This window comes from Megachile rotundata, chromosome 4, assembly GCF_050947335.1.
Source record: "Megachile rotundata isolate GNS110a chromosome 4, iyMegRotu1, whole genome shotgun sequence".
In the NCBI taxonomy this organism is placed as follows: domain Eukaryota; kingdom Metazoa; phylum Arthropoda; class Insecta; order Hymenoptera; family Megachilidae; genus Megachile; species Megachile rotundata.
Genome location: NC_134986.1, coordinates 9813639 through 9838258, shown reverse-complemented (window position 1 = coordinate 9838258; position 24620 = coordinate 9813639). Strand labels below are relative to the sequence as shown.

The following is a 24620-nucleotide window of genomic DNA, read 5'->3' as shown; positions in this document are numbered from 1 at the left end:
ATCCCTAAATCCCCATATCCCTAAATCCCCATATCCCTAAATCCCCATATCCCTAAATCCCCATATCCCTAAATCCCCATATCCCTAAATCCCCAAACTCCCAAATTCCCAAATTCCCTAAGTCCCAGATTCCATATTCCCCAAACATTCTAGCCCTCTAGTTCCCTAATCTCAAAATCCCCTCCCTATAGTTTCTCAAATCCCCAGTTGTACAAAAATAATTTCCCGAAAGAACTTGACAGGCCTCCCCCTAAATAAAAATTCTAATTATCTCTAGTTATCTCTAGTTACCGCAGGAGTATCATCACCTCATTCACGAAAATGACGAACAGTATTTACCGTGTCAATACGTCACTAATACCAAACAGATACAGCGTACTAGCACGTCATCCGTGGTGAATACTTTAAACGCCAATCAATTGGGGCGGTATCGAAAACAATTGTCAAAAAAAGGAACGCACGCTACGTGGCTCGAAGACCACTATAGATAGATCAAAGCTCGTCGAAGAAGGAGAGGAGTAGAATTTTATTCCCAAAGCGAACACGTGCTAAATAAAAAAGCGGGCTCGCGAAACGATAGCAATCGGCGTCGATTGCGAACCAGCGGGAACGGGAACGAGAGGAAAACATGAATGCTTGAGGAACGAGAAAGACCGGAGAACACAACAATGGGACATTTTATCGAAAAAGGCCAGGCAGAAAGAGAGAGGTTGCCGTGAGGCAATGCCACTTTTGTTCAACTCGCATTTTCACGAGAGAGGAGGAGGTCCCCGAGAGAGGTTGGCTGGCCTTTGACACGACACAAAAGGCTATTGTGCGATGACCCGTTAAAAATCGTTGTCCGCCTAATCGGCCGAAGGTTGATTCGATAAAACGCCGAAGGGCTAACCTGGCGAAATTTGCATCATCCTGCACGCAGCCTGCACTAAATCTGTTCGTCAAATTCCTTCCGCGACTTTCAATTGTTTTTTCTTCCTCTGGAATCTTTCAAGTTTGGAAACGGATTTTGTAACTTTGAATGGGGTTAAAATTATTTCTGAGATATTAGTAATTTGAGGATTGCGGAAAATTGGGGAGTAACTGTATATTTAGGAAGGAGATGTTTCCTAAATTTTCAAATTCAAATGGCACCAAATTCTTATATCCTCAAATTCCTACATCCCCAAATTTCTACATCCCCAATTCCTACGACCCTAAATTCGGAGGATCCCAAATTCCTTCGCCCCCAAATTCCGTCGCCCCCAAATTTCTACGTCCCCAAATTCGGAGGATCCCAAATTCCTACGCCCCCAAATTCAGAGGATCCCAAATTCCTACGCCCCCAAATTCCTTCGCCCCCAAATTTCTACGTCCCCAAATTCGGGGGATCCAGCATTCCTACGCCCTCAAATTCCTTCGCCACCAAATTCCTTCGCCCCCAAATTTCTACATCCCCAAATTCGGGGGATCCAGAATTCCTACGCCCCCAAATTCCTTCGCCCCCAAATTTCTACGTCCCCAAATTCGGAGGATCCCAAATTCCTTCGCCCCCAAATTTCTACGTCCCCAAATTCGGAGGATTCCAAATTCCTACGCCTCCAAATTCGTGCGCCCCCAAATTCCTTCGCCCCCAAATTCCTACGACCCCAAATTCAGGGAACCCCAAATTCCAACATCCCCAAATTCGAAGCTTCCCAAACTCCTACGTCCCCAAATTTCTATACCCCCAAATTCCTACATCCTCAATTTCTATAACCCCAAATTCTCACACCCCCAATTGAAGAAATTTCCAAATCCACAAATTCTCGTATTCCCTAAATTCTCAAGTCCTCAAAGTTCCTAATCCTCAAATTCCAAAAGTCCCAAAGTTGCCTTGTCTCTAAATTTCTCAGCCCCCAAAAGACCAACTCTTCACATTCGTCCAAAATTCCCAAACTCCCAAAATTTCAAAATCCCATATGTGAAAATAAAATACCAGTTATATAGAACATTGTGTATACCAAAATATTCCGGGTCACCAGTATTCTTGATTCACCTCCAATATTCTTCCTCGCAAGCGGTTTAAAAATACCAGATAATTCTGCATAATTCCAATACAAATGAAGATACGTTTCCTTCCGCAATTTATTGATGTTTCCGTGACAAACGGCAAGCGAGTTCAATGAAGTTCAAGAAGTTCGACCGATATAGTACAGAACAAATATTAAATTCATTTAAAATCGATCCCTGAAATTGTCGAAGATCCAACGATCGACTTAGGGCCGTATCAACTAAACGCTATAGTTCAAAACGAATACATATCACTAGTTATTATAAACGAGTCGCGATATAAGTTATAATTATAAAGAACAAAAAAATGTGGGGGGTGGGGGGCGTGAGGGGTGAACAAACGTGAAACGACAACGTTAACAACTAATTTATTACACGTTTACCACATCTTATATACATAATATACATACAAAATTGATATATTGTATATACAAGATATATATGTATTATATAATATATATACACGTGCATATAAATATATATATATACAAAATCGGTGAATATAATAAGGTTTTGCTAAGACGAAAATCGCGATCGCGTGGATAGCGGACAAAATGGCGGACGAAGACGAAGGTAGATCGTGATCCACGCGATCGTCGTAAAATGTACAGCGACGTTGAACCGAAGATAAAATGGGGGACGATACTCTATCGACAAAGATCCAGACAGTATTTTAAAATGTCATAGATAGCTCTTAGTTCTCTACGTATTTAATGTATCTATTCCCACACGGACACTATGTACACCACTACACTACGTGCAGCGTGGGCTTCCTTCAATTAACAAAGGTCAAAGAAGTCTCCTATTTGCTTTCGATTTTACAGAAAGGACCTCCCTAAAGACAGATACGGAGAACGGTAGGATATTTCTTGTGCTTTTCCTTAATCCACGGAAGCCCACGTTGCACCGCACAGCGCGCAAAATGGCGTCTTTGCTCGTCTTTCATCGGCGAGCAGAATAAAACGATCTATAAACCATTCTAAAAAGTGAAATGAAAGAATGTCTCGTAAAATAAAGAAACGAAATTTTCGCCGACACGCGCATACACAGACAGAAAATACATGAAAGATATATCGTTGTCGATGTCCTACGATTGTTAAAACGGGAACGCGATCGTGGATCTCCGCGACGTGTTTCCGGTCGTGTAATTCATATTTATTATTTTTTATAATAGCGTATACCGTGTATGTGTTTCCTGTCGTGATTACCCACGTTTCTCCTTACCTCGATAGATGTTTAAGAACGGAAGGGAGAAGAGGAGAAAGGGTGGAAAGAAGGACTTGTTCCTAACGTCACGTCCACTCTTTTCCTTTCCTTTTTATTAGGTCCTTGTATAAAACTTCTCCCTTCCCCTCCCTACGGGAGTCTTATTAATTCCCTAATTATTGCATTGTTACTTGAAACTCGTTAGGTCACGGTTAACGTCGTGAATCCGATTGTTTAACTGCATATACGATCGTCCATCCGGCTCGTTGTCCTTAACCCTTTCGCTGCTAACGTCTTAACCCTTCTCGTAAACTTGTTCCACTTATGAATCAAGTTTAGATCCGTAAAAGAAATCAAAAACGAAAAAAATTGTAAAAGATGCATGACTTTCGTGGTCTCCGAAACAGAGCAAAAATCTTGAAAAAAAAATAAAAGATAGAAATATAACGATATTTTTTAGGGGTTCAAAGTCGTCTCGTGGATTGTAATTTTCGTCGTTAACGGGTAGATTCTTTGAATGTTACCGATGTAGATTTAAGCGGTCGTTTTTAAGTACACGATTGATTACACGAGAAGAGTTAAGGATATTGACTCGATCCGTATTTCTGATCAGTTTGGACGAGTTGTTAAATTAACAACGAAAATACGATATTTCAAGAGGTAGGTAAATGGAGGAGCGATGAAATAAGGATCGTGGATAGTTGGGAAAGGGTTAATATAGTGACACGATGAACATCTAGAACCTCCATTCTAAGCACTCGAATTAAACGAATCCGTCTCGTTGCTTCGATCGTCTTTGCTCATTTTGTTGTTGTGTACAGTGACGTAGCTAATTGGTTCCTTCTAAATATGGGGTGGAGCGCTTTACATTGAAATTATTGAAAATTTAGAAATCTTCAAATTTTTGAACTTTCAAGTTTTCGAATTTTTAATTTTCAAGCTTCTGCATCCCTATTCCCTAATTCATAGGTTCCCAAATCCAGTGATTCTGAAATTTTTACATTCCCAAATTCCCCATTCCCTAATTTCCCAATTCCCTGATTTCCCAATTCCCTGATTTCCCACTTCCCTAATTTCGCAATTCCCCAAATTCCCAATTCCCCGAATTCCCAATTCTCCAAATTCCTAATTCCCCAAATTCCCAATTCCCCAAATTCTCAATTCCCTAAATTCCCAATTCCCCAAATTCCCAATTCCCTAATTTCCAAACTCCCTGATCTCCCAACTCCCTGATCTCCCAATTCTCTAATTTCCCAATTCTCTAATTTCCCAATTCCCTAAATTCCCAATTCCGTAAATTCCCAAATCCCTAAATCCCCATATCCCTAAATCCCCATATCCCTAAATCCCCATATCCCTTAATCCCCATATCCCTAAATCCCCATATCCCTAAATCCCCATATCCCTAAATCCCCATATCCCTAAATCCCCATATCCCTAAATCCCCATATCCCTAAATCCCCATATCCCTAAATCCCCATATCCCTAAATCCCCAAATCCCTAAATTCCCAAATCCCTAAATTCCCAAATCCCTAAATCCCCATATCCCTAAATCCCCAAACTCCCAAATTCCCTAAATCCCCATATCCCTAAATCCCCATATCCCTAAATCCCCATATCCCTAAATCCCCATATCCCTAAATCCCCATATCCCTAGATCCCCATATCCCTAAATCCCCATATCCCTAAATCCCCATATCCCTAAATCCCCATATCCCTAAATCCCCATATCCCTAAATCCCCATATCCCTAAATCCCCATTCCCTAAATCCCCATTCCCTAAATCCCCAAACTCCCAAATTCCCAAATTCCCAAATCCCTAAATCCCCAGATCTCCAAATTCCTAAATTCCCAAACCTCCCATTTCAGAAATTCCCTAAATAAAATCTGAAACCAAAATGAACCCTGTTTAAAGAACCTACAAAATTTGCTCCACCTTAAAAATCCTAGTTACGTCACTGGTCTCATGCGTCGAATTATTACGTCACTGTGACAGATTGTCCATAAATAAAATAATTTTTGTGCGAATAATATAATTTCATTACCATCGATATAATTTATTTATAGCAAATTTTTCATTACCTTTCGACTTCACTCTTTCAATTCGTATAAGTGTTACATAATGGAGTAATTAATTATTGAAGAAGAATTCTGATCGACTTCAGAAGCACAATTTCCGTAAATTGCTCAGCAAATTAAAGAACGCGACTCAACAATTTATGCCAATTATACGAATTGTTCGTTGTAGACGAATTATTGTGGCTCGAATTATTCGATGTTAATTGCGATAAGTTCTTTGCTTCTCTGTAAGTAGATATAAGAGATATAATTTGTTGATGTATCGGTCACAAGTGGCGAGCACAAAAAGCAATAAGTTGTCTTGCGTAGAGCGAACCGGAAGACATACTTGACTGATAGTAGATAGTTTTAAAGGCGGGCAAAAGTGTCGTAGAGATATTACCGTGTCTCCATTGCACCATTTATAAAATGTATTCCGAAGTCACTTACCGTTGGCGATTTATCAAACACACTCGAATAAATATTTCAGATAAATGCATTGAAATTCTTGGAAATTTGGTCGATATTTGGCTTTTGACCTTTTGATGCGGAGGGAAACAAATTATTTAGTTCCATGAAGTACACTCAATTACGTAATAATTTAAAACGGTAATTCGTTTCTAACTACCGGTATGGTTGCATATTAATTTTGTAAAAATGGAACAGGTAGGGTTAAAAAATTTGTACTTCTAAAAATACTGTGTTTATTATTGATTATAATTATTATTATAGTCGTATATGCACATGTATAATTTATACTGTAAATATTACATTTATTTCGATTGCGCATACATGTATAAAAATATCTTTTACGTTATACAAATATTATTATTTCTGTATGGAAGATGGAAATTTTTGTGCGCCCATAAATTTTTTAAAATATGATTTCAAACAGAAGTACATTTCATCACTTTTTCGTGTAGTAATATCGACTGTGCATAACTGATTACCTAACGAGGATGTCATTAGCGATTGGAAATTAATTAGTTACAGCCATCCGAAGACTGCGTTTAATTTGTCGCTAATCACAATCGCGATTAATTGAAAGCAGCTGTACAGAATACGCCTTCCCGTTTCGCACGGAAACATTACACAGAAACGCTGCAACTATATGTATATCCTCTAATCTCTAAAATAACTTCCACTTCAGATGGAAGGAAAACCGTGCAAGAACATCCCTCAGCTGTTACACACCCCTCTTAAATTCGTCGAGAAAGTATAGTCTTTTTCTGACACAGTATACTTATTTTAAATTCAATTAAACTACTTCAAAAAAAGTGATATTGTAGAAAATAAAAGCAAATACTTTGACGCTTAAATTATGTTTTATACACAACATGAAGTTTGCAGACTCAAACTTGTGTATACCTTTAATTAATTATGAAGCTTCCATAACAGAATTGACTGTTTTATTATTTTTAAAAAATAGTATTTAGTTAAGTTAATGACTTGTGTTTAGTTACATTAACAGAAATAAATATGCACTACAATATAAAATAAACCTATTAAATAAATTTGTACATCTGTATAAAACCAAAAGATGCACGAGTTTTTTGATAAATCTTTAAAAATGACGGAAAACTTGATTGAATTTGTTGAAGGTATTGCAAAAGAATGAGCAATGGAGATACGGTAGAAAAAAATATCATAGAAGGTCTGTGTTTAATTCAGCGCTAACCGCAAAGGGAATTTCGGCAAACCTTAGGTCCATCTTACTCCAAGCCCCGTGAGAAATTAAACATCGATACACGTATATGTACGTCGCTGGTGCATCGTCGGGAAGAGATGTAATCGATTCCCGGCGACCTGATGCAGAGGTGCATCACTAAAAAAATAAAAAAGTTGGCAAAAAAAGAAGGAACACAGTTTCACGCTTCGATCCGTTGGAAAGACGTGTTCAGGCGTTACGAGTTTCATCGTGCAATTCTTTGTTGCGTTTATTGTACGCCAGAAATTTGACGGAATTGTATGAAAGAGACATCGGTAATTGTAAATTCATATTTCCTTCCAGTTTAGTTCAAAAATATTATGAAACTGTATAAAATGTAAGATGAATAAATTAACCCTTTGGGTGCCATGTTATTCACAAATTTGTTAAGATCTTTCAATTGAAATAGTATAATTAGTTAATTGCATAAGTAATTTTGTTAAACGCTACAAAATTTGTCTGACTGAAATAGATGAATACATAAAGATGTACTTGTTGAGTTTCAAAAAAAAAAATAATGTACCTGCAAAATTTAACATGGTGCACAAAGTATTGAATTAATCTTAAAACAGGAAGGACAGAATAACTCTGCTTACATATTGAAAAACATATCAAATTTTACATATTAAATTTTTAAATAATTTTAACATACAGTTATAATTTAAATATCAATCTTAACTTTCCCAAAACCAGAAACGTGTAAGTATCGACAACTGCAATTATTTATTTCATCCCAACAAATATATTGTTATTTAAAAAAGCAAAAAAGAGATACAAAACTTTTAACTAATTTTTGAAAATAAGTCACCCGGAAAAATAACGACGTAACGAATGAACACGAAATTTGTGAAAAATTCGCACGAAGTTAATTATTATACAATTAAAGCAATGTAATGATACACCAATCTCACGTATGTAGAAAGTACATGTTCCACAAATGATCGCTACTCGATCGCGAACGAGAGCAAACAATAACGAAACTCGAACGATCAGCTTGAATTCCAATTACAATTAAAACTTTCGTATATCGTTACGTTTAATAATGACGACGATATTAATTAGTTGGTGTCGCGTGATCGCACGTTTCTTTGCTTGTGGCGTAGGTGATACACGTTGATGTTACTTAGAACAACGGAATTCCGAAAGCAATAACGTTTGTACCCGTTTACGATCGTTCGAACAAGGCGTCGTTCTTGTATCTTATTAATTTATCGAATAACGAAGGTGCCAGTTGATTATTGATTCAATGGCCACAGGTGTTTCCGATCGAATTAATGTATTCGTTAATGGCTTGTATCCGTTGCGTAACGACGGAATCGAAGAATTTAAGTCAATGCTTATTAATTGATACAAATATGTACGTATTTATGTCGCTGTATAATTTTTTGCATTATTCTTTGTAACACTGTGCTAATTACAGTTGAATTAATTTTAAGACTAGTAACAGAAAATTTAAAATATGTATTTACTTATTGGACTGAGATTGTAAATTCTTTGTAGCAAAAAGTTCTTTCATATCATCAAATTTTCACATTCTCAAATCTCCTAGTCCCTGAATTCATAATCTCCTAATCCTCCTAACCTCAAACTCCTAATCACAGAATTTCCTAGTTACCTAATCCTTAGCCTGCAGAGTTCCTATATTCATATTCCCCAAATTTCAAAAATCCCTAATCGCCAAATCCCCTAGTCCCCAATTCCCAAATCTCCAAATTTCCAAATCTTCCATTTCCAACCATCCAAATTTCCAAATTCTTCTTTTCCTAATTTTTCTATTCCACATCTCCAAAATTCCTAATCCTCATATTTCCAAATCTTCAGTTTCCAAACCTCCAAATTTCCAAATTCCAAAGTTGATCAATTCTGCTACAATATCTGCAAAAGTTAAAACGTATAAAAATTTGAACAGTCAAAAATTTAAAAAATTAAAAATAATGAAATATTAAGTTCACAAATGTTCATCAGCGTCCGCCATTTTGTTGAACGTTCTACATTTCGAAATGCACTATTTGATATACAATAATCCAACAGTATCAATGGTCCAATTTTCATGATCCCCTGTTTAAACAGTTTGAAATGATCGACTTCTGTTTCACCCTCTTTCACAACATGGACTAATACATTATAAATATACTCTTCTTATTGAATAGTATTTGCTGTGGGTACGTCCATGTATTTACACATGCTCTTTTGTGTGAATGCAAACACCTGCGGTCACATAATCAGCTGTTTGCTCAGTCGTCTAAATGGGGCGTACCGGAAGTAGAACACTTCATGTTTAATCACTTATATTCCTAAAATGAAGCCTAGATTCCGAAATAATAAAGGTCTACAATTTTGCCACGAAGAATTTATAATCGTTAAAACAGAATATGTTTTCTTAGACATCTTCTGTAATTTCATTCAAAATATCCTTCTGAATGTTTGATTAGCACAATGGAAATGAGAATTTGCGTGAAATTATACAAAAAGGAACCTTGTAACAGACCGCTTTACTGAAATTGTTTCGAAGTAAAATTTATTTTCTTGATTGAAAAATGTACTTCAAAACCTGCGGTAAAAATACAAGCTTTAAGAAATAGAATATGTTCGCATGTTTAAAAGAACAATTCACGATTTAAGACGTTTGCTTCGTCATCGATATCGAATATACGTTTTTCTAGAATTTTTTAATAAACATTGTGCAACGTTGGTTTCTGTCAAGGGAACGCTTTGCCTTTGTAAATTCGTGGTAATTCGAGCGACTCGTTCTGTAAAGTAAAGAAAAAATCTCGAATGAATGAAAGATATAAAAATGGGATAATTAAAAGGAATTATCAAGAACGAGATGCTCTCTAGACGATTACCAACGATTCGATGATTAGTCTTAATCCCTTTTGTACGTTTATATGCAGTTAAATGACGTGTACATAATTATGTAAATCAGTGTTGTGAGATTAATCCGATTGTAATACCCACACACGAATCCCATTAGCGGAAGGCATGTGCTTCGAATTATTATCCTTGAAATTTCGTGAGGTGATTAAACGGTCCTTTCAAAACACTGTTTGCTTCTCTTGATGTCGCCGTCTTGTGTTGGGACTGTTTCCATTATCCCCTCAAATTAGATTCCGAGCCAGCTGTGCGATTCTAATTATTTTAATTTTTATATTTAACTCTATTTATGATTAACAAGTTTTATTCTACTATTCATTTAAAACAAAGAATATTAATTCTAATTGAGGAGTTTTATTCCGACATTTGACGAATTATGCGAGAGTGCAAATTCATTTATTCTTTAACGTGTGCAATACTACGTCGAATTCACAACGAACTGACATACAGATGTAGCGATATAGGAACGTATTTAAGGTCATAGAATATACACATTACGTGTTTATTCACTAGTCACTACTTGTCAACCCTTCGACCTATCATAATATGTACATATATGTATAAAAGAGTGCAACGCATTCAAAACCTAACATAAGGCGACGACATTAGGAAAGTGCGTTTGTTATTACCCATCTTCCCCAGTATACATTTAATGCACCTACTCAATGTTTTATACAAATAAGTACTATTTCTACAGTTTTCTTTGTTTATTTAAATCATTTCTCAGTGTAAATCTATGCGAAAAATATTGAATGAAAGTGCTGTCACAAATTTCATGAAACGAGTACCTGTGCTTCTCTTACAAAGTAGTGTTATATCGTGTTGATGCTGCATCAAATTCGATTGAACGAATATTTCGAGGATTTGCGCGTGCGCGGGAAATTTAAATAATAGGATATATAGATGAGCATGCGTTCATACTGCACCTCAATCTTCATTATTTGAACAGTAGAGGTCGCATATGTGCATATGCTTTAGGGCTGAATTGCAAGAGATTGTGACGAGATTGTAATTTAAATTGCTTTTTTATCGTTTTTTTAAGGAATAACAATAACCTATTTTTTTATGATATTAATTAATTTACAATTTGCAAATATGTACGTTCTGTAACTTGAGACTTTAATGAATTGTTCATTTTTATGAAAATGGAACTAATAATAAAGTTCATCTGTAATGCACATGATATTTGGCGGTGAAATATTCAAAAAAACTTTGGAAGAATTAACCTAAAATGTGAAACCTCAATGTGTTTCACCGAAACGTCAAACATGAATGGGATTTCAGCAGTACACGTTAAAAAATTAAGTAAATACCAATAATTTAATTGTTCCGAATGATGTAAAAAATGAAGCAAAAATCTATTCAATTTCTTTCAGGTCATACTATTGAAGAAATTCGATCAAGAGCTTTAGACAATATTATCTCGAAATATGATCTTGGATTTACTTGTGATTGCGATGCTGTAAAAAAAGAATTAATAACAAAACTATTTAATTGGTTTTCATTTGAAAGCTTTTCACAGACAGAGAAAGTTTTAGACTTATTACTTCGTTTACTAAAGGTATCTCTTACTCGTTTGAAATATATTAATAATTAGGTGCAGAAAGTTACATTAATTGTAATATATTTTATAAGACAGGTGATAAAAGTTACTTAAATGCATTCGGTAAATTAAGATTTCAAAATGAACTCCATGAATTAAGAAGGAAATTAGGTACAGAATGGTACGAAAAATTAAACGAAATAGAAGAAACTATTCTTAATGTGGGTGGATTGCAGGCAACAGTAAATAATGAACATATGAAGGTGTGTAATATATCCTTAACAAATTCAATAATAAATATTATTCCAGAAAAATTAAATGATTTATTAAATTTATTTTTAGAATCATAACACCTTAAAAATGGGATTTATTGATTACGATAAACATAGAACCCGTATAAAAGACCATGGAGATAATGAAAGTAGAATGCATAATATAGAAAATCACAATATTCCTTCTGTTTTAGATAAGTAAGTATTTTAAATATAATTACTATAATCACAAATAACTTGAAAATATTAATATGATTTGTAGTACAATACCATTTGATTTAACAATGGACTGTGGAGATGGTACTCCAATATCTAAGACTACAGAAGGTGGTATCAAATGGCTAGTATTACCATGGCAACCTTTAGTTACTTCAGATAGAGGTGTTTTAGCTGCGGTCGAAGAAGCATTGAACAACAGTTTAGATACAAATCTTATATTACATACATGTCAATTTATAACAAATGTAATGATGCAAGACTTCCCGGCAGAAGTATTCCTTCAAAGACCAGCTATAGTACTTGTAAGTATTAGAAAGTTAATGATTACTAAATATTTGCATTCAATATTTTATATTTAATCGTATAAAATCACATTCCAGATATTGCATAATCTTCTAGAATCTAGTACAGATGATTCAAATGTTAATCTTAGAATTGTGATACCAATGGTATTGAAAACACTACTTAAGTTAACAAGATCTTTGCGATTGAGAATTTACTATTACTGTGAACCGTGCATTGCAAATAAAAAGCAAAAGGTACATAAATATAGTATAAACTAAATAACAGTACTTCATAAATGTAATGTATTAACAGAAATAATGTTTCAGTTATTAGCAGGCAAATTAGGCACCAGTGTTTACCCTTCTTCAGAAACCAGAGACAGTCCTGATGGAGGATTTCCAGAAGCAAATTACCAAGCATATCAGTCTACGGTATGTACTTATTTACAAATTTTTAAAATACTCACGTTCATTTATGTTGCTTATTCTACTTAGGGTACAAGTGAAAGAAGTCAAAGTGTGACAGAAAACATTGATGATTCTATTTTACAATTGCAACAAATGTTCATACCAACATTTTGTATCGATTCATTAAGACATGTTATTTCGCAACTAAGTATTCCCGTTAATGCAACGCTACCGCTAAGAAATATTAAATACGTGGTTGATCTGTCATATGAGCTAGTACAATTGCTTATTATCAGTGTCATGCCAAATATTTGGCTTTGTAACGATGATATGGCTTTAAAAATAACTGAAGATATGAAATCATTATTTGGCATCCTGGGAGATGTAATAGAATATTTTGGAAATTATGGTGCTATTGATCATTTTAGAATAACGTATTTGCATCTAGTAACTATTACAATGAAACTGTTGAGTAACATTGTACCTTTAGAAATAGCGGACGCTATTTTTCCAAAATCTCTTGAAACATCAATATGTATAGCTATAATGGACGCTCCTATTTATCTTTTATATCCAAGACTACATTCTATATTACAAGAATATGGTCGCGTAAGTAACTTCTAATATCTTTAATCTAGAAGTTACATTCGCAATTTCTAAATTTATTATTGTTTTTCAATAGCAATTTCAAGGTATCGATGAAGTTGCGTATATAAAAATGTTCGATGATACAAGAGTGGTAGCAAAATCAATGCAAGCTGCTATATCCATAATAAAAAATCTGTCTAATTTACCTCATTCAGAAGCGTTAAAAACATTATACGCTTCAAAGTTAAGTTTATCTTATCACAAAAATTTTAGTATCATAAAAAAAACTATTAGGTTTTTACAACATATAAATAGGTACACATTTTCATTAAATTCTAATTATAGATATACTTAGTTGATTCAAGTATAATTCAATAGCAAAATATATTTTTATTTTATTATTGAAGGTATTCTCTAAATAATGAAGACTATGCATTAGCTACAAAGTTAATATTAGGTCTATTGGCTAACGCGGATTCTGATATACAGTATGCAACATATGTAGAATGTCATACTTTAGTTAAAAGTATTCTAGGAATAGAATATAACAGAGAGAGATCATCTTATGAAAGCTTGACATTTTTGTTCGAATCGTCTGTCTTAACCGAAATAATCTCTCATGGCATAACAAATGAAGACCAAAGGGTAAGATAAAATTTGTAAACATTACAAATAAACGTAGCTAAATTATAAACTACCCATCATTTTATTAGATACGGGAAATATCGGAAGAAATATTAGTTTATATATTGAAAGGAAGGGTACAAATGGGAGAAGATGGATGGTTAAAATCATTAGAAGCTCTTGCTCCAATATTACCTCTTTTACAGTGCCATGCTAATTCAACTACAACTTTAGGTCAATGCATTACAAAAATTTTTGATCCTGATGTTTCTTCTAGCATACAGTTACCCTATATTGAGGTAGTATAAATTTAGTCAGTAAAATTTAAATCTTATAAACAACTATAAATTATTATTTGACAGGTCTTAAAAGGCAATTTAAGGTTTCTCTTTTCACCCGACGATGATATTCGAGAAGAAGCGGTTTGTCGATTAATTTGGCTTCTTGGTAAAGAGAAAGATTCAGTTCAGAAATTACCAAGATTATCTTCTTTACATGGTTTACCTCTTAACTCACTTTGCATATTCGAACGTCAAAATGTTCTTAAAAAATCTGAAGGCAATTATCAGGTTACATACTTTTGTATACATACGGAATTCATCTTCAGAAATGTTTCCAACATTACTACAATTGATAAGCACGCAATGTATATGCAACATATTTTCTTTTACAGAGGAGCAATTTATTATCAGTGCTCGAAATGCTGAATGAACCAAACGTAGATCCGAAAATACGGAAATCTGCATTGGTTCAAATCAGTGTAATGCTTTCGGATTGTTCTTTACATAAATCATTTATCACTGAAAATGGAGTGTCTCTTATATTGAACATATTTGACAGTGCTTTGGTAAATTTCATTATACATTATAGCATTTACTAACTAGTTGTGCAACAGATTTTTGTGATAACAACGTTAAACGTACTTGATTAATTTTTAGATTGAAAAGGATTACATCAATTATCCAGATTCTGTCATTTCTATAATTACTATGTTGAAGCTACTAGTATCTACCGAACCTTCTATACGGCAAGATCTATCTACCAGTAAAAATGTTCTTTCAAATATAATAAGAAGTGTGTATGAAAATCTGTCAAATCATTAATTAGCATCGTTGCTTATTTCAAGTTTTTGTTTAAAGCAAATATTTCCTAGGTTTATTTTTATTTCCAAACAACGAATGCGTGAGGACTGATGGTTCACAACTTCTTTGCTTATTGCTTTACAACGAATATATCATGAGGCTAGGTGAAAACTATACCGAGAACTATAATCAGTTAAATATTTCTTTACCGCATCTTATTGTATCGAAAATGAGATTACCATTTCTTTGTAAATTCCATTGGAAAATAAGTATGCACAGACGTTCGGATGTATCTGGTAAATGAAACCATATAAACATTATTATTACTCTTAAAAAATGTATTACAAACTTCTCTTTTTTTAGTTTTTCATGGTTCTAATCAATTAGCTTCAACATTTATTAAACAGTATTGGGTATGGGAATGGAATGATGGTTTGAATGTACTTTGGAAAAACTGGAACGACCTTATTGAGTCTGACATATCTGAGAAACTGAAAATACAGGAAAATGAATTCTTAACTTTACGTTATAGCTATCCCTATTATTACTGTCAACAGCAATTATATAACATACAAAATTCGACGACACATGACTCAGTTCTATGCGCACTTGATTATCTTACAATGTAAATATCTAAAATAATTTTGTTAATATTGTCGCCTATGTCTTCACTCCAATGTAACTGTTTTAGGTACATAAAATTTTACAAAATTCAACAGTATGAAAATCTGAAAGATATAAGCCTTTTACCTTGGGAACAAACGTTTGAGCGATTTTTAATTTCACAGCCTGCGAGTAAAGAAGATTGCGATTTATTTGTTGAAGTTTTGAATTTTCTACAAATCTACGTTAACATTACCAAGAACGGTAACTTTCGATCATTTGCATAAAAAGTTCCTACATTATTTATGTTGAAATTTATACTCTTATATTAATTAGGAAAATGTAAGTGGACTAACAAAATAATGAGGAACATAACTAAGACATTAGCAGAGTTATTTAAACATTCCGAATTAGATAATCAAGACATACACCAATCCATATTAAAATTAGCTCGTACCTGCTCAGCGATAGAAAAACCTGAACAGGCCGATGATGAGGACGAAACTATTCGACTTCATTTTATTGAACTTATTGTCTCCACTTTGTGTTTCGGGGATCAACAACATTTTTATAATTTGGGTAAATTTATTTTTCATTAGTTATGTAACTCTTTGCATAATGAAGTTAATTCCATGTTAATTGATTACAGCTTACCTTGATTGGTTGTTAACATGTTTAACATATTTAATTGGAAAATGTCACTGGGCTAATTATAAAAACCTATTAATATCGTTAGGTAACACACTGATAGAACTGATTATATCTTTTCATGGTGCTGGTACTGTCAGCTTTATGGGTTTATCTATAACCAGAAATTCTATAATATGCCTTAATCATTTATTGTATCAGATGCAAATAAATTTTAATAAAAATGTAAGTATATATTATAATATTTTTATGTAAGTATTATATAAATATTATTAGGCACTATGTATTTTTCTCAGGCATTTGTAGTATTTTGGTACGAAGAAGGCCGTACGTTAAATTGGTTGCCAATGTTATGGCAGAATCGAGATCCATTGGTTCGTGCCTCTGCTTTGCAATTATTATCAGGTTTAATAAACAATTTGCATACAGCTGCTCAACTTTTAAACACTATAGCGCTGGCGCCGAGTGAATTGTGTCAGACGTTACTTCAATACATTGCTAGTAGGGAAGAATCCTGTATAGTTAGAGAACAAGCATGTTTTGCATTTAGCAATTTAGTGAAAAATTGCAATTCTGTAACTTTTCAGTATGTAAGTAAGAAGCAAATATTTACACTTCAATGAAAAACACTCGTAAATAAAATGTTTAATGCAAATACAGGTGAACTCTTTGCAAGCAAATGCTATTTTAATATATATGGAACAAAATAACACTTATTATGAGATTACTGTCTTGTGTTCTAATATTTATATGTTTACAACTTTGGACTATGATCTTACGAGTAATCGAGAACAAGAAACTGGAAAAGCCCCGTCTATTCATAGTTTACAGTCCGGGTGCACGTCTTTAGTGCCGCGTACAATTTCATATCTATATAATTGTCAAGATGAATTACAGCCGTGTATGTATGCATGTCATTTTAAATGTTAATTAACATTATGCGTTATACTAATTGATTACATACAGTTTCAGCAAGAGAGTCTGCCACTACAGAAAATGATAATTGTTTGCAATTAGTAGCAACACCATCATTGATAACGGCTGTTTGCAGGTTGTTAAATAATTTGATATTTATAGGAAAACATGAAGTAGTTCATCAAATTTATGAACATTCTATAGATAAATATTTATTTGGGTAAGTAAGCTATGAATGACATTCTTTTATTATTTCCAAAAAATGAGAAAATTATTTTTTTATGTTTAATGACTTTTAATTTATATAATTACGTTTTTAGATGTATTAACGAAGTGCCTAGAAGTGTCGAAACTAAAAAGAATTTGGCACATTACTGCGAAATTTTAGAAATGTATATTAATATTTTAACGGTTTTAACAAATTGTGTCATACACAGTAACGAATATACCGTTGTAGTTAATTTTTCTCCTGACTCACTGTACACGTTGTTCTCCTTTTTGAACAGCGATTTTTATAGTAAGTTAAAAAAAATGCGTGATTTTGTAATAAATCCAATTGTAACAATTTAATTTTTGCAGTTATTGACACAGCGCAATTGATATCTCTGCGGGATAGGCTATGGACGGAGGTTTTCAATTTCATAGCTATACTCTCTCTAACGGAAAATCAACACTTTGAGTCAATACAGGCAGCTTTAGAATTATGCACTCCGGAAGTTGTACTTTCATCCATTTGTATTGCAATGAGAAGTTCCAATGCGGAACTTCGGATAAGCGCTATAGGATGCCTTGCGTTCCTCCTATCACAAGACATACAGAAAGATTCATTAGGGAAAGGCAATATTTCGTTACAAACAGTAATAGATACTACCTTCACGTGTTCATCTAGCGACTATAGAAATAGTTTAAGAGAAATAATATCGGACATTAATAAGATCTCGCTAAGAAGTGCAAGTTTACACTTGAGAAAAGGGACTGAAAGCGAGAATGTCTTAACAAGTTATGATAAAGTAGCTGAGGGCGAAGAGAAGAATGAAATCGCAATAGGAGAAGAATTTTGCGGTATTTTATTGCACTTGTTCATCGCACACAATTACAATAGATCCAAGAAAAATCGTAAGTTAAACGAAGACAAAGATTTGATCACAAGTGCTCTTACTAATTTATTGTGCATATCAAATACTGCTAAACGAATTGCGTTAGAAGAAAATTTGCCCGAAACATCCTTAATGATATTGAAAGAATTCTATGTCAGATTAAACATGCAACCTTTTGAACTGTTTAAGAATCAAATCGACCGCGACAAAAAGGTGGGTAATGAAATTCCAAGATATGTCATTTTAGGTATCTAATTTAAATTGACGTCTTTTTAATCGTCTGCATTTATGTAATCATTGGCGTAACTAGGCTTTCATGAGGGGAGCCCGGGCAGACTTGTCTAGGCAAAATGGAAATATAAGGAAAGCACGTCTCAAACTTTCAAATTCTATACAAATTCTCAGACCCTTCAGCTCAAAATTTTCTGAATTTTTAAATTTCTAAATTTCCATATTATAAAAAAAGAAAACCCTGTCATTTACAAAAATTACTTGAAAATATTTGTGGCAACCAAATATTATGACAGTCTTACCTTCACCAGTACTATGCTTATTCCAAATATTTGGTAAATAGTTGAAAGGACCTTACCTACGCCCATGATTGTATGCAGCTTCAGGATTTCCCAACATTATCATCGCTCAGAAATTATACAATATTATTCATTCGGAATTTCCAGGATCGTTCTTATACGCAGAAAAGAATTACCATCTTTTTTACAGATCCATCCACTACTACACGATGTGAATGCTATCTTTACATTATTAATGAATTTCATGTATGGCAGTGCTGAAGTTAAAGAAGTTTTGTCAAAAGCTGGATTAGCAGATGTGTTGCATAAATTGTGGGCTTGGGTTGCATTGAACAAAACCGTGTCTACCACTGCTTTAAAGTTGCTTGCAACTTATACCACAAAATGTTCTATAGGTACCATTAAAACTTTTATTATTTAACTTCAACTTCTGTGTTGCGTACCCTGTTTAATGGATTGTTTATTATCTGTATGTACTTCAGCTGCACACTCGTTGACGTTAACCACTACTCTGCCGGGAACTGGACTTAGAAGAACTCCTAACACTCTAGCTTTAATTCATGTCATTATACAGTTAGTCTGCAAGGAAATAGATAAAGCTGGACAAATGTTTGACAATCACAAGTTACATTTTGCGTTTCATATTCTACGGAACGCTGTGCATGTCCACGAATGTAGAGTTTTAATTTCAAAGGTATATTATATCTTCTCTTTTTAAATACATCATTTTAAAGCAATATTTATTTTGTGTATAAAATCCGTAGAGCAATCTTCTGCAGTTTTTTACAAAAATACACCCGGTCACGACAAAGAGAACAAAACCATGGCCGCTAATTGAATTATACTGTTTAGAATTCTTGATTGACTTCACTTATTACCAAGAGGGTCAATTATGTGTACCAAAGGTAAGTGAAGTAATGTACAGAATACGTTACTACACATACATCTGTTATAAATTAATTGTCGTATTTTTTAGACTGTTGATGGATTGGATGTTTTGTTACAATTATCAAAATGTTCTTCCCCGTCCAGCAGAATTCTGGCGATTTCAATATTACGCAATCTGGCATTTAACATGACCAATCGACCGCGATTACTTAGTTCGGGTAAGTTTTAAATAACTTAATATCATACTACGTTTATAAATAATTATTACATGATACATTTGTTTCAGTGGATTTCATCAACGTTGTACACGACATATTTAAAAATGGTTCCATAAACGAAATCAAGATCGCTGGATCCATGTTATGGTCTCTAATATCGAATAATCAGAAGGGAAAATTAATCGTTCGAAGCGCTGGTTTTTCGCAAAGTATTCAGGAAGCTTTAGGCAGACTTACATTATTGACTATAGATGATAGAAAAGAAGAACAAGAATTAATTAAAATGTTACAATACGTATTAAGAATACTCAGTCCAGTAGACACGAAGAATGATTAACGATCATATGAACTAAGTAAACCAATTAATATAAAGAATTTGTATATAATAATAGATTTTCAATTTTTACAGCAAATAGTATAATACTAAGATTTGTAATATTTTTTTACTGGATACGAATTAGAGTGACAACAAATTTTGTAATACGTTTTTTACTGAAAATCCGAATGAATTGTATGAAATGTAAATGAGATAACTCTCAAAAATATAGGTATATATTTATATTTTTATAAATATCGAATAGGATATTTTTAAAAATATTATATAATAAAGATTATTTAATAAAGTTTAAGAATATTCATTTTAATTTTTATTCAATTTTATAGTTGCGAAACGTTTTCTATTTTAGATGTTCAACAAGTTTTTCCGTTTAGCGCAGAAGAAGAAAAGTAAATAATGGTAATGGTATCCTTGGGTAGAATTTTAATAAAAGAGTGCTTAACCTTATGCAGTCCATTAATTACGAAACTTTAACTCTTGGTTAATACCCCAGACAAATAGGTGTAATGATCTGATATCTATGCAAAAGCTACAATTTTTTGTGCGTACGTGCGTCACTCCGCAAGAAGAGGCAAAAAGTGCAAATAGCAGATGGGTCAGATAAAAAAAGATTTTCAAGTAAATTACTGCGTATCTATGTGCTATCTGAAGACTTGCATTGTACATGTACAAAATTTAATACAGTACTTCCACAGATCCTAGAATACAAACCATCGATTACATTTCATTTTTAGAATACTATTAAACAATGGGAGTGTAATATAATAATTATGAACCTAATTATTTAGGAATACTGAAATGCTGAAATCTAAATTTCAAACAATAAATTCTACCACTCGTACAAAAACTAAAAGTATTCAATGAAATTATAAGTGGAGTTGAGAAGAAGGAAACAATCGAAACAGTAGCGGAAGAGTTCTTTCAGTTCCGATTAGCATTCATCGAACGATCAATTGGCAGCTCGTTAATTGCTCATTATTCCATAACGTGGGTGGGCCACGTCATGTGCAGCTGTCTTTCATTAGGAAAAATGTTTACGTACAGACCCTAAAAGCACCGTTACAAGCTACAAGTCCACAGGTCTGCGTTTCTCTCTCAATATACTATCCTTGTCGTGTCGTTTCTCGAATACCTTCTCTACTTTTATGTTCCTCAACTACCAGGGGTTGCTTTTGAACACCTACACAAGTAACGCTAGATGGCGGTGATGCCATGATTAACGGACAATAAATATGAGGTGAGAAATTAAACCGGTATAACAACTCAATTTAAATAATTATGCTGTTGGATATAAAAAGATCTTAACAGACACAGATCTGTTTTACATAAAATGCATAATTGAATCCCCATTTTACATTAACTTTATTACTATATCTTCACAATTAATAGATTGACGCCAACAAGTCAAATTAATCAAACTATTGATTAATTATATAATTCTGATTACAGGAATAAATATCAAAGGAGAAATATCTTCTTAATAATATATTATAGACAACTCAGATAACTTTTGGTATAAAAAATATATGATTTTGTAGGTGTTTATAAATACAGTATTCTTGAATTAAATTAAAAGTTTTAAACTCAACTTGAAGAAATAGTTTAGAACATCTAAAAATCCTAATCAGTGCTTTTATACCTATAATTTACTCTGCTCTAAAATTTGAAGAATGTGACTTAGACTATGCTGTCCCCATATGAAATTCAATTACAAATCAACATATTCTGAAATGAAGTGAATGTTCAGAATATCAACTAATATGAAATAAGACTCATTGCAGAATTTTGATTTTAGAAATGTGAGATCAGCAATATCATAGAAGAATTTAATAGGACAGAAGAGAACATGCTGAGGCTGTGTCGACAAAGGAAGCGTCACAGCTGGAAATATGAAATGTTATGCTACATCAGTTCCCTCGGCTACGGGCAAACACTGTAATTTTGAAGATAGAAGAAACTGCAATTATATTGAAATTTAACACGGAGTGGCCCGTATGCACGCGTGGAGGAGCGGATTTAATGAAAGCTGGTGCTGGTGCGCCTGGTATTGTGTTCCAGCGCGGCCGGTCACGTGACTGCCAGATGGATTTGCGTCAATGGTGACCTCCGCGTTCGCGTATCTGCCGTCCCTCACCCCACTGTTTCGCATATCCCATGGGCCCTGTCCAGAGACCCGTGGGACCAGCGTGTACGAGTAGTGGAGATGAAGAAAGTCTGCCACGGAAGGAAACTTCATCTACACGAACGGAAGCGAGAAAACCACAAGAAATTATGTATATTCGGGTGCAACGTTTCCTTTAGATATGCACGCGTAACCTTGACAAATTTCTAAATTCCTTTCTAATCCTTACAGTCCCAAATTCCTTAGTCTTCACATTTGATTCCCATATTTGATCCTCAACTTCTAAAGCCAAATAGCTTTTAATTTGTATTCATATCCGTAGATCCCTCAATCTCAAAGTCTCTAAATGTCCTCAAGTTCCTAAACCTTGCTTGCTTAAAAATTCCTCAAATTTTTGTCTAAAATTTCTCGTCAAAAATTTCTCAAGAATAATTGTTATTCTTTGTTTATATTCAATCGAATATTTATTTCCTCGATATGAATATTGATAATATACAGGAAAACGTGCAAACTATTTATTAAAGAAGAGGGATTGTTTTGAAGAAATAAATTGAGGAAAGCAGAGGAGACACAGTTTAAAGAATTTAAATAAAAATGATAATGTTGGCGACGAATTGAAGATAGAAGTGAAACTGTTCATCAACTTCTTGCAAGAATTGTTTGTGAATAGTGTTCATAAATTGTTCACGCCTCTACAGAGGCGTGTAAAGAAACAAAATATCACGGCTGTAATACTTTGCGCGCAACAGTGACGCACGAATTTCATTTCGTCGACGATGAGATCGAGGATACCTGTTTCTCTCGTAATTTTGTTGTATTTATCGGGTTGTTTCCGTTTCTTCTGGTCAATATAAAACCGAGGTCATGATACGGAGCTATCACCTCGTTGGTGTCTATAAATAGCTTTTATATTAAGCATTAAATTAATTGTCCTATTTTCTTGCTTATGTATCTTCTATAAAATGGATTGAATTGAAATGATGTAAAACTGTTTGTAAGAATTTGAGAATATTTTATGAAGACTTCTGAATATTTTGGAGAAACGTTTCTGTATATTTTAAAATATGAATGTATATGTATTTTGTTGTAATATCTCTATTTGACAATTTTTAAATATGAATGTATATATGTTTTGTTTGTAATCAATATCTCTATTTGACAATTTTAAAACATGAATGTACATATGTCTTGTTGTAATCAATATCACTATTAGACAATTTTAAAACATGAATGTATATATGTTTGGTTGTAATCAATATCTCTATTTGACAATTTTAAAATATGAATGTATATACATTTTGTTGCAATCAATATCTCTATTTCACAATTTGAAGTATATTTCTAAATTTTTAATTTACATGTTTGTTCCTAATGATCATATTCCTAAATTTCGAAACTTGTAATCACATATGCTCACAATTTCTTTAACCAATATTTGACCAACTCGTTACTGCTCTATAAAAAAACTATATCTTCTGTAAATAGACCACAGCTAAATATGAAAGGTTCGAACAACACAAACATAACAATGAATTAACACCATTCCCATGTTTTTGTTCTTATTTAAACAAACATCTGGTCAATGAAAATGACGTCGGTTCCAAATATTCCATTTGATACCGTGCCAGGTATTCATAGTGTTTTTCCTCTGTTTGCTCCCAAAATTTTTCATGATTAGCCCCGTTTACAGGAACGCCGAAAGCATGAATTATCAACGCAAACAGCAGGCACCGCGCTCAAACAGCAAACACATTGCGCGAACGAAAGTAACTTTTTCCCACCTTTGAAAGTTGCAGAGTGAAAAAGTATGCAAATTAGGTGTCGAAACTGTGTCCAGTTTTTATACTTGTCGCGAGGAAAGTATGTATTATTTGGAATCGAACGAAATGGAGAGACGAGTCTATTCAGCATTTTCTTTGATGGGAGCAGAAGACCAGATTAGACGGTTTAGTCATTGTTTTGAACATATTAAGTTTTAAACCTAACAATTCCATATTAGATTATTTTATCTTACATTTAGTGAGCTGTTTAGTTAGCTTTATTGTTTTATATTTTGGTAACATAAGTGTGACAGAATTAATGACATGAAATGGATACAAGAATGAAATATTATAATTAACGTTACATTCTGTTGTAATTTGCTTCAAGTAATTCAACATATTATTCTTATATTTTATGAATGGCTGTCCTCGAAAAAGATCAACTTTTACACTTGAAATCTAAGATCCGATCAAGTACGCTATTATTTGTTCTAAATGTTCAAGATTAATATGCAACGCAGATGTTAAACGTTCGATTGACGTACAATTGACCACCGTATGCGCATATCAAATCACTTGCTTCTTTTTGCTAGAAAAAAATGTTGTA

The 24620-nt window shown here is 33.5% G+C and overlaps 1 protein-coding gene and 1 long non-coding RNA gene across 3 annotated transcripts; one reads left to right on the top strand and one right to left on the bottom strand.

Annotated features, from left to right (window-relative positions):
• Nucleotides 1–7593: 7593 nt before the first annotated feature.
• Nucleotides 7594–10641, bottom strand: LOC143264406 (uncharacterized). Its single transcript, XR_013038133.1, has 2 exons — nt 8954–10641; nt 7594–8876 (listed from the first exon to the last, which is right to left on the bottom strand). It is a non-coding gene; the product is annotated as an uncharacterized LOC143264406 (long non-coding RNA).
• A 344-nt stretch (nt 10642–10985) lies between these two features.
• ana3 (rotatin homolog anastral spindle 3) lies at nt 10986–23331 on the top strand. 2 transcript variants are annotated; one of them, XM_003701588.3, is made up of 32 exons: nt 11000–11180; nt 11252–11436; nt 11511–11681; nt 11761–11888; nt 11953–12211; nt 12290–12448; nt 12521–12625; nt 12689–13210; nt 13284–13504; nt 13597–13834; nt 13903–14112; nt 14176–14382; nt 14487–14660; nt 14752–14887; nt 14967–15191; nt 15259–15520; nt 15587–15762; nt 15835–16077; nt 16148–16371; nt 16443–16736; nt 16807–17047; nt 17113–17281; nt 17382–17578; nt 17641–18371; nt 18879–19083; nt 19171–19382; nt 19453–19593; nt 19665–19794; nt 19863–20342; nt 20481–21211; nt 21295–21368; nt 21927–23331. In XM_003701588.3, exons 1-29 carry the CDS (start codon nt 11120–11122, stop codon nt 20129–20131), a joined length of 6495 nt encoding a protein of 2164 aa, XP_003701636.3. In that variant the 5' UTR covers nt 11000–11119; the 3' UTR covers nt 20132–20342; nt 20481–21211; nt 21295–21368; nt 21927–23331. The 2 variants fall into 2 exon arrangements, with proteins under 2 accessions (XP_012136875.2, XP_003701636.3); XM_012281485.2 differs by lacking the exons at nt 19171–19382; nt 19453–19593; nt 19665–19794; ... (2 more) ...; nt 21295–21368; nt 21927–23331 and having other exon boundaries at nt 10986–11180; nt 18836–19077.
• The last annotated feature ends 1289 nt before the right edge of the window (nt 23332–24620 follow it).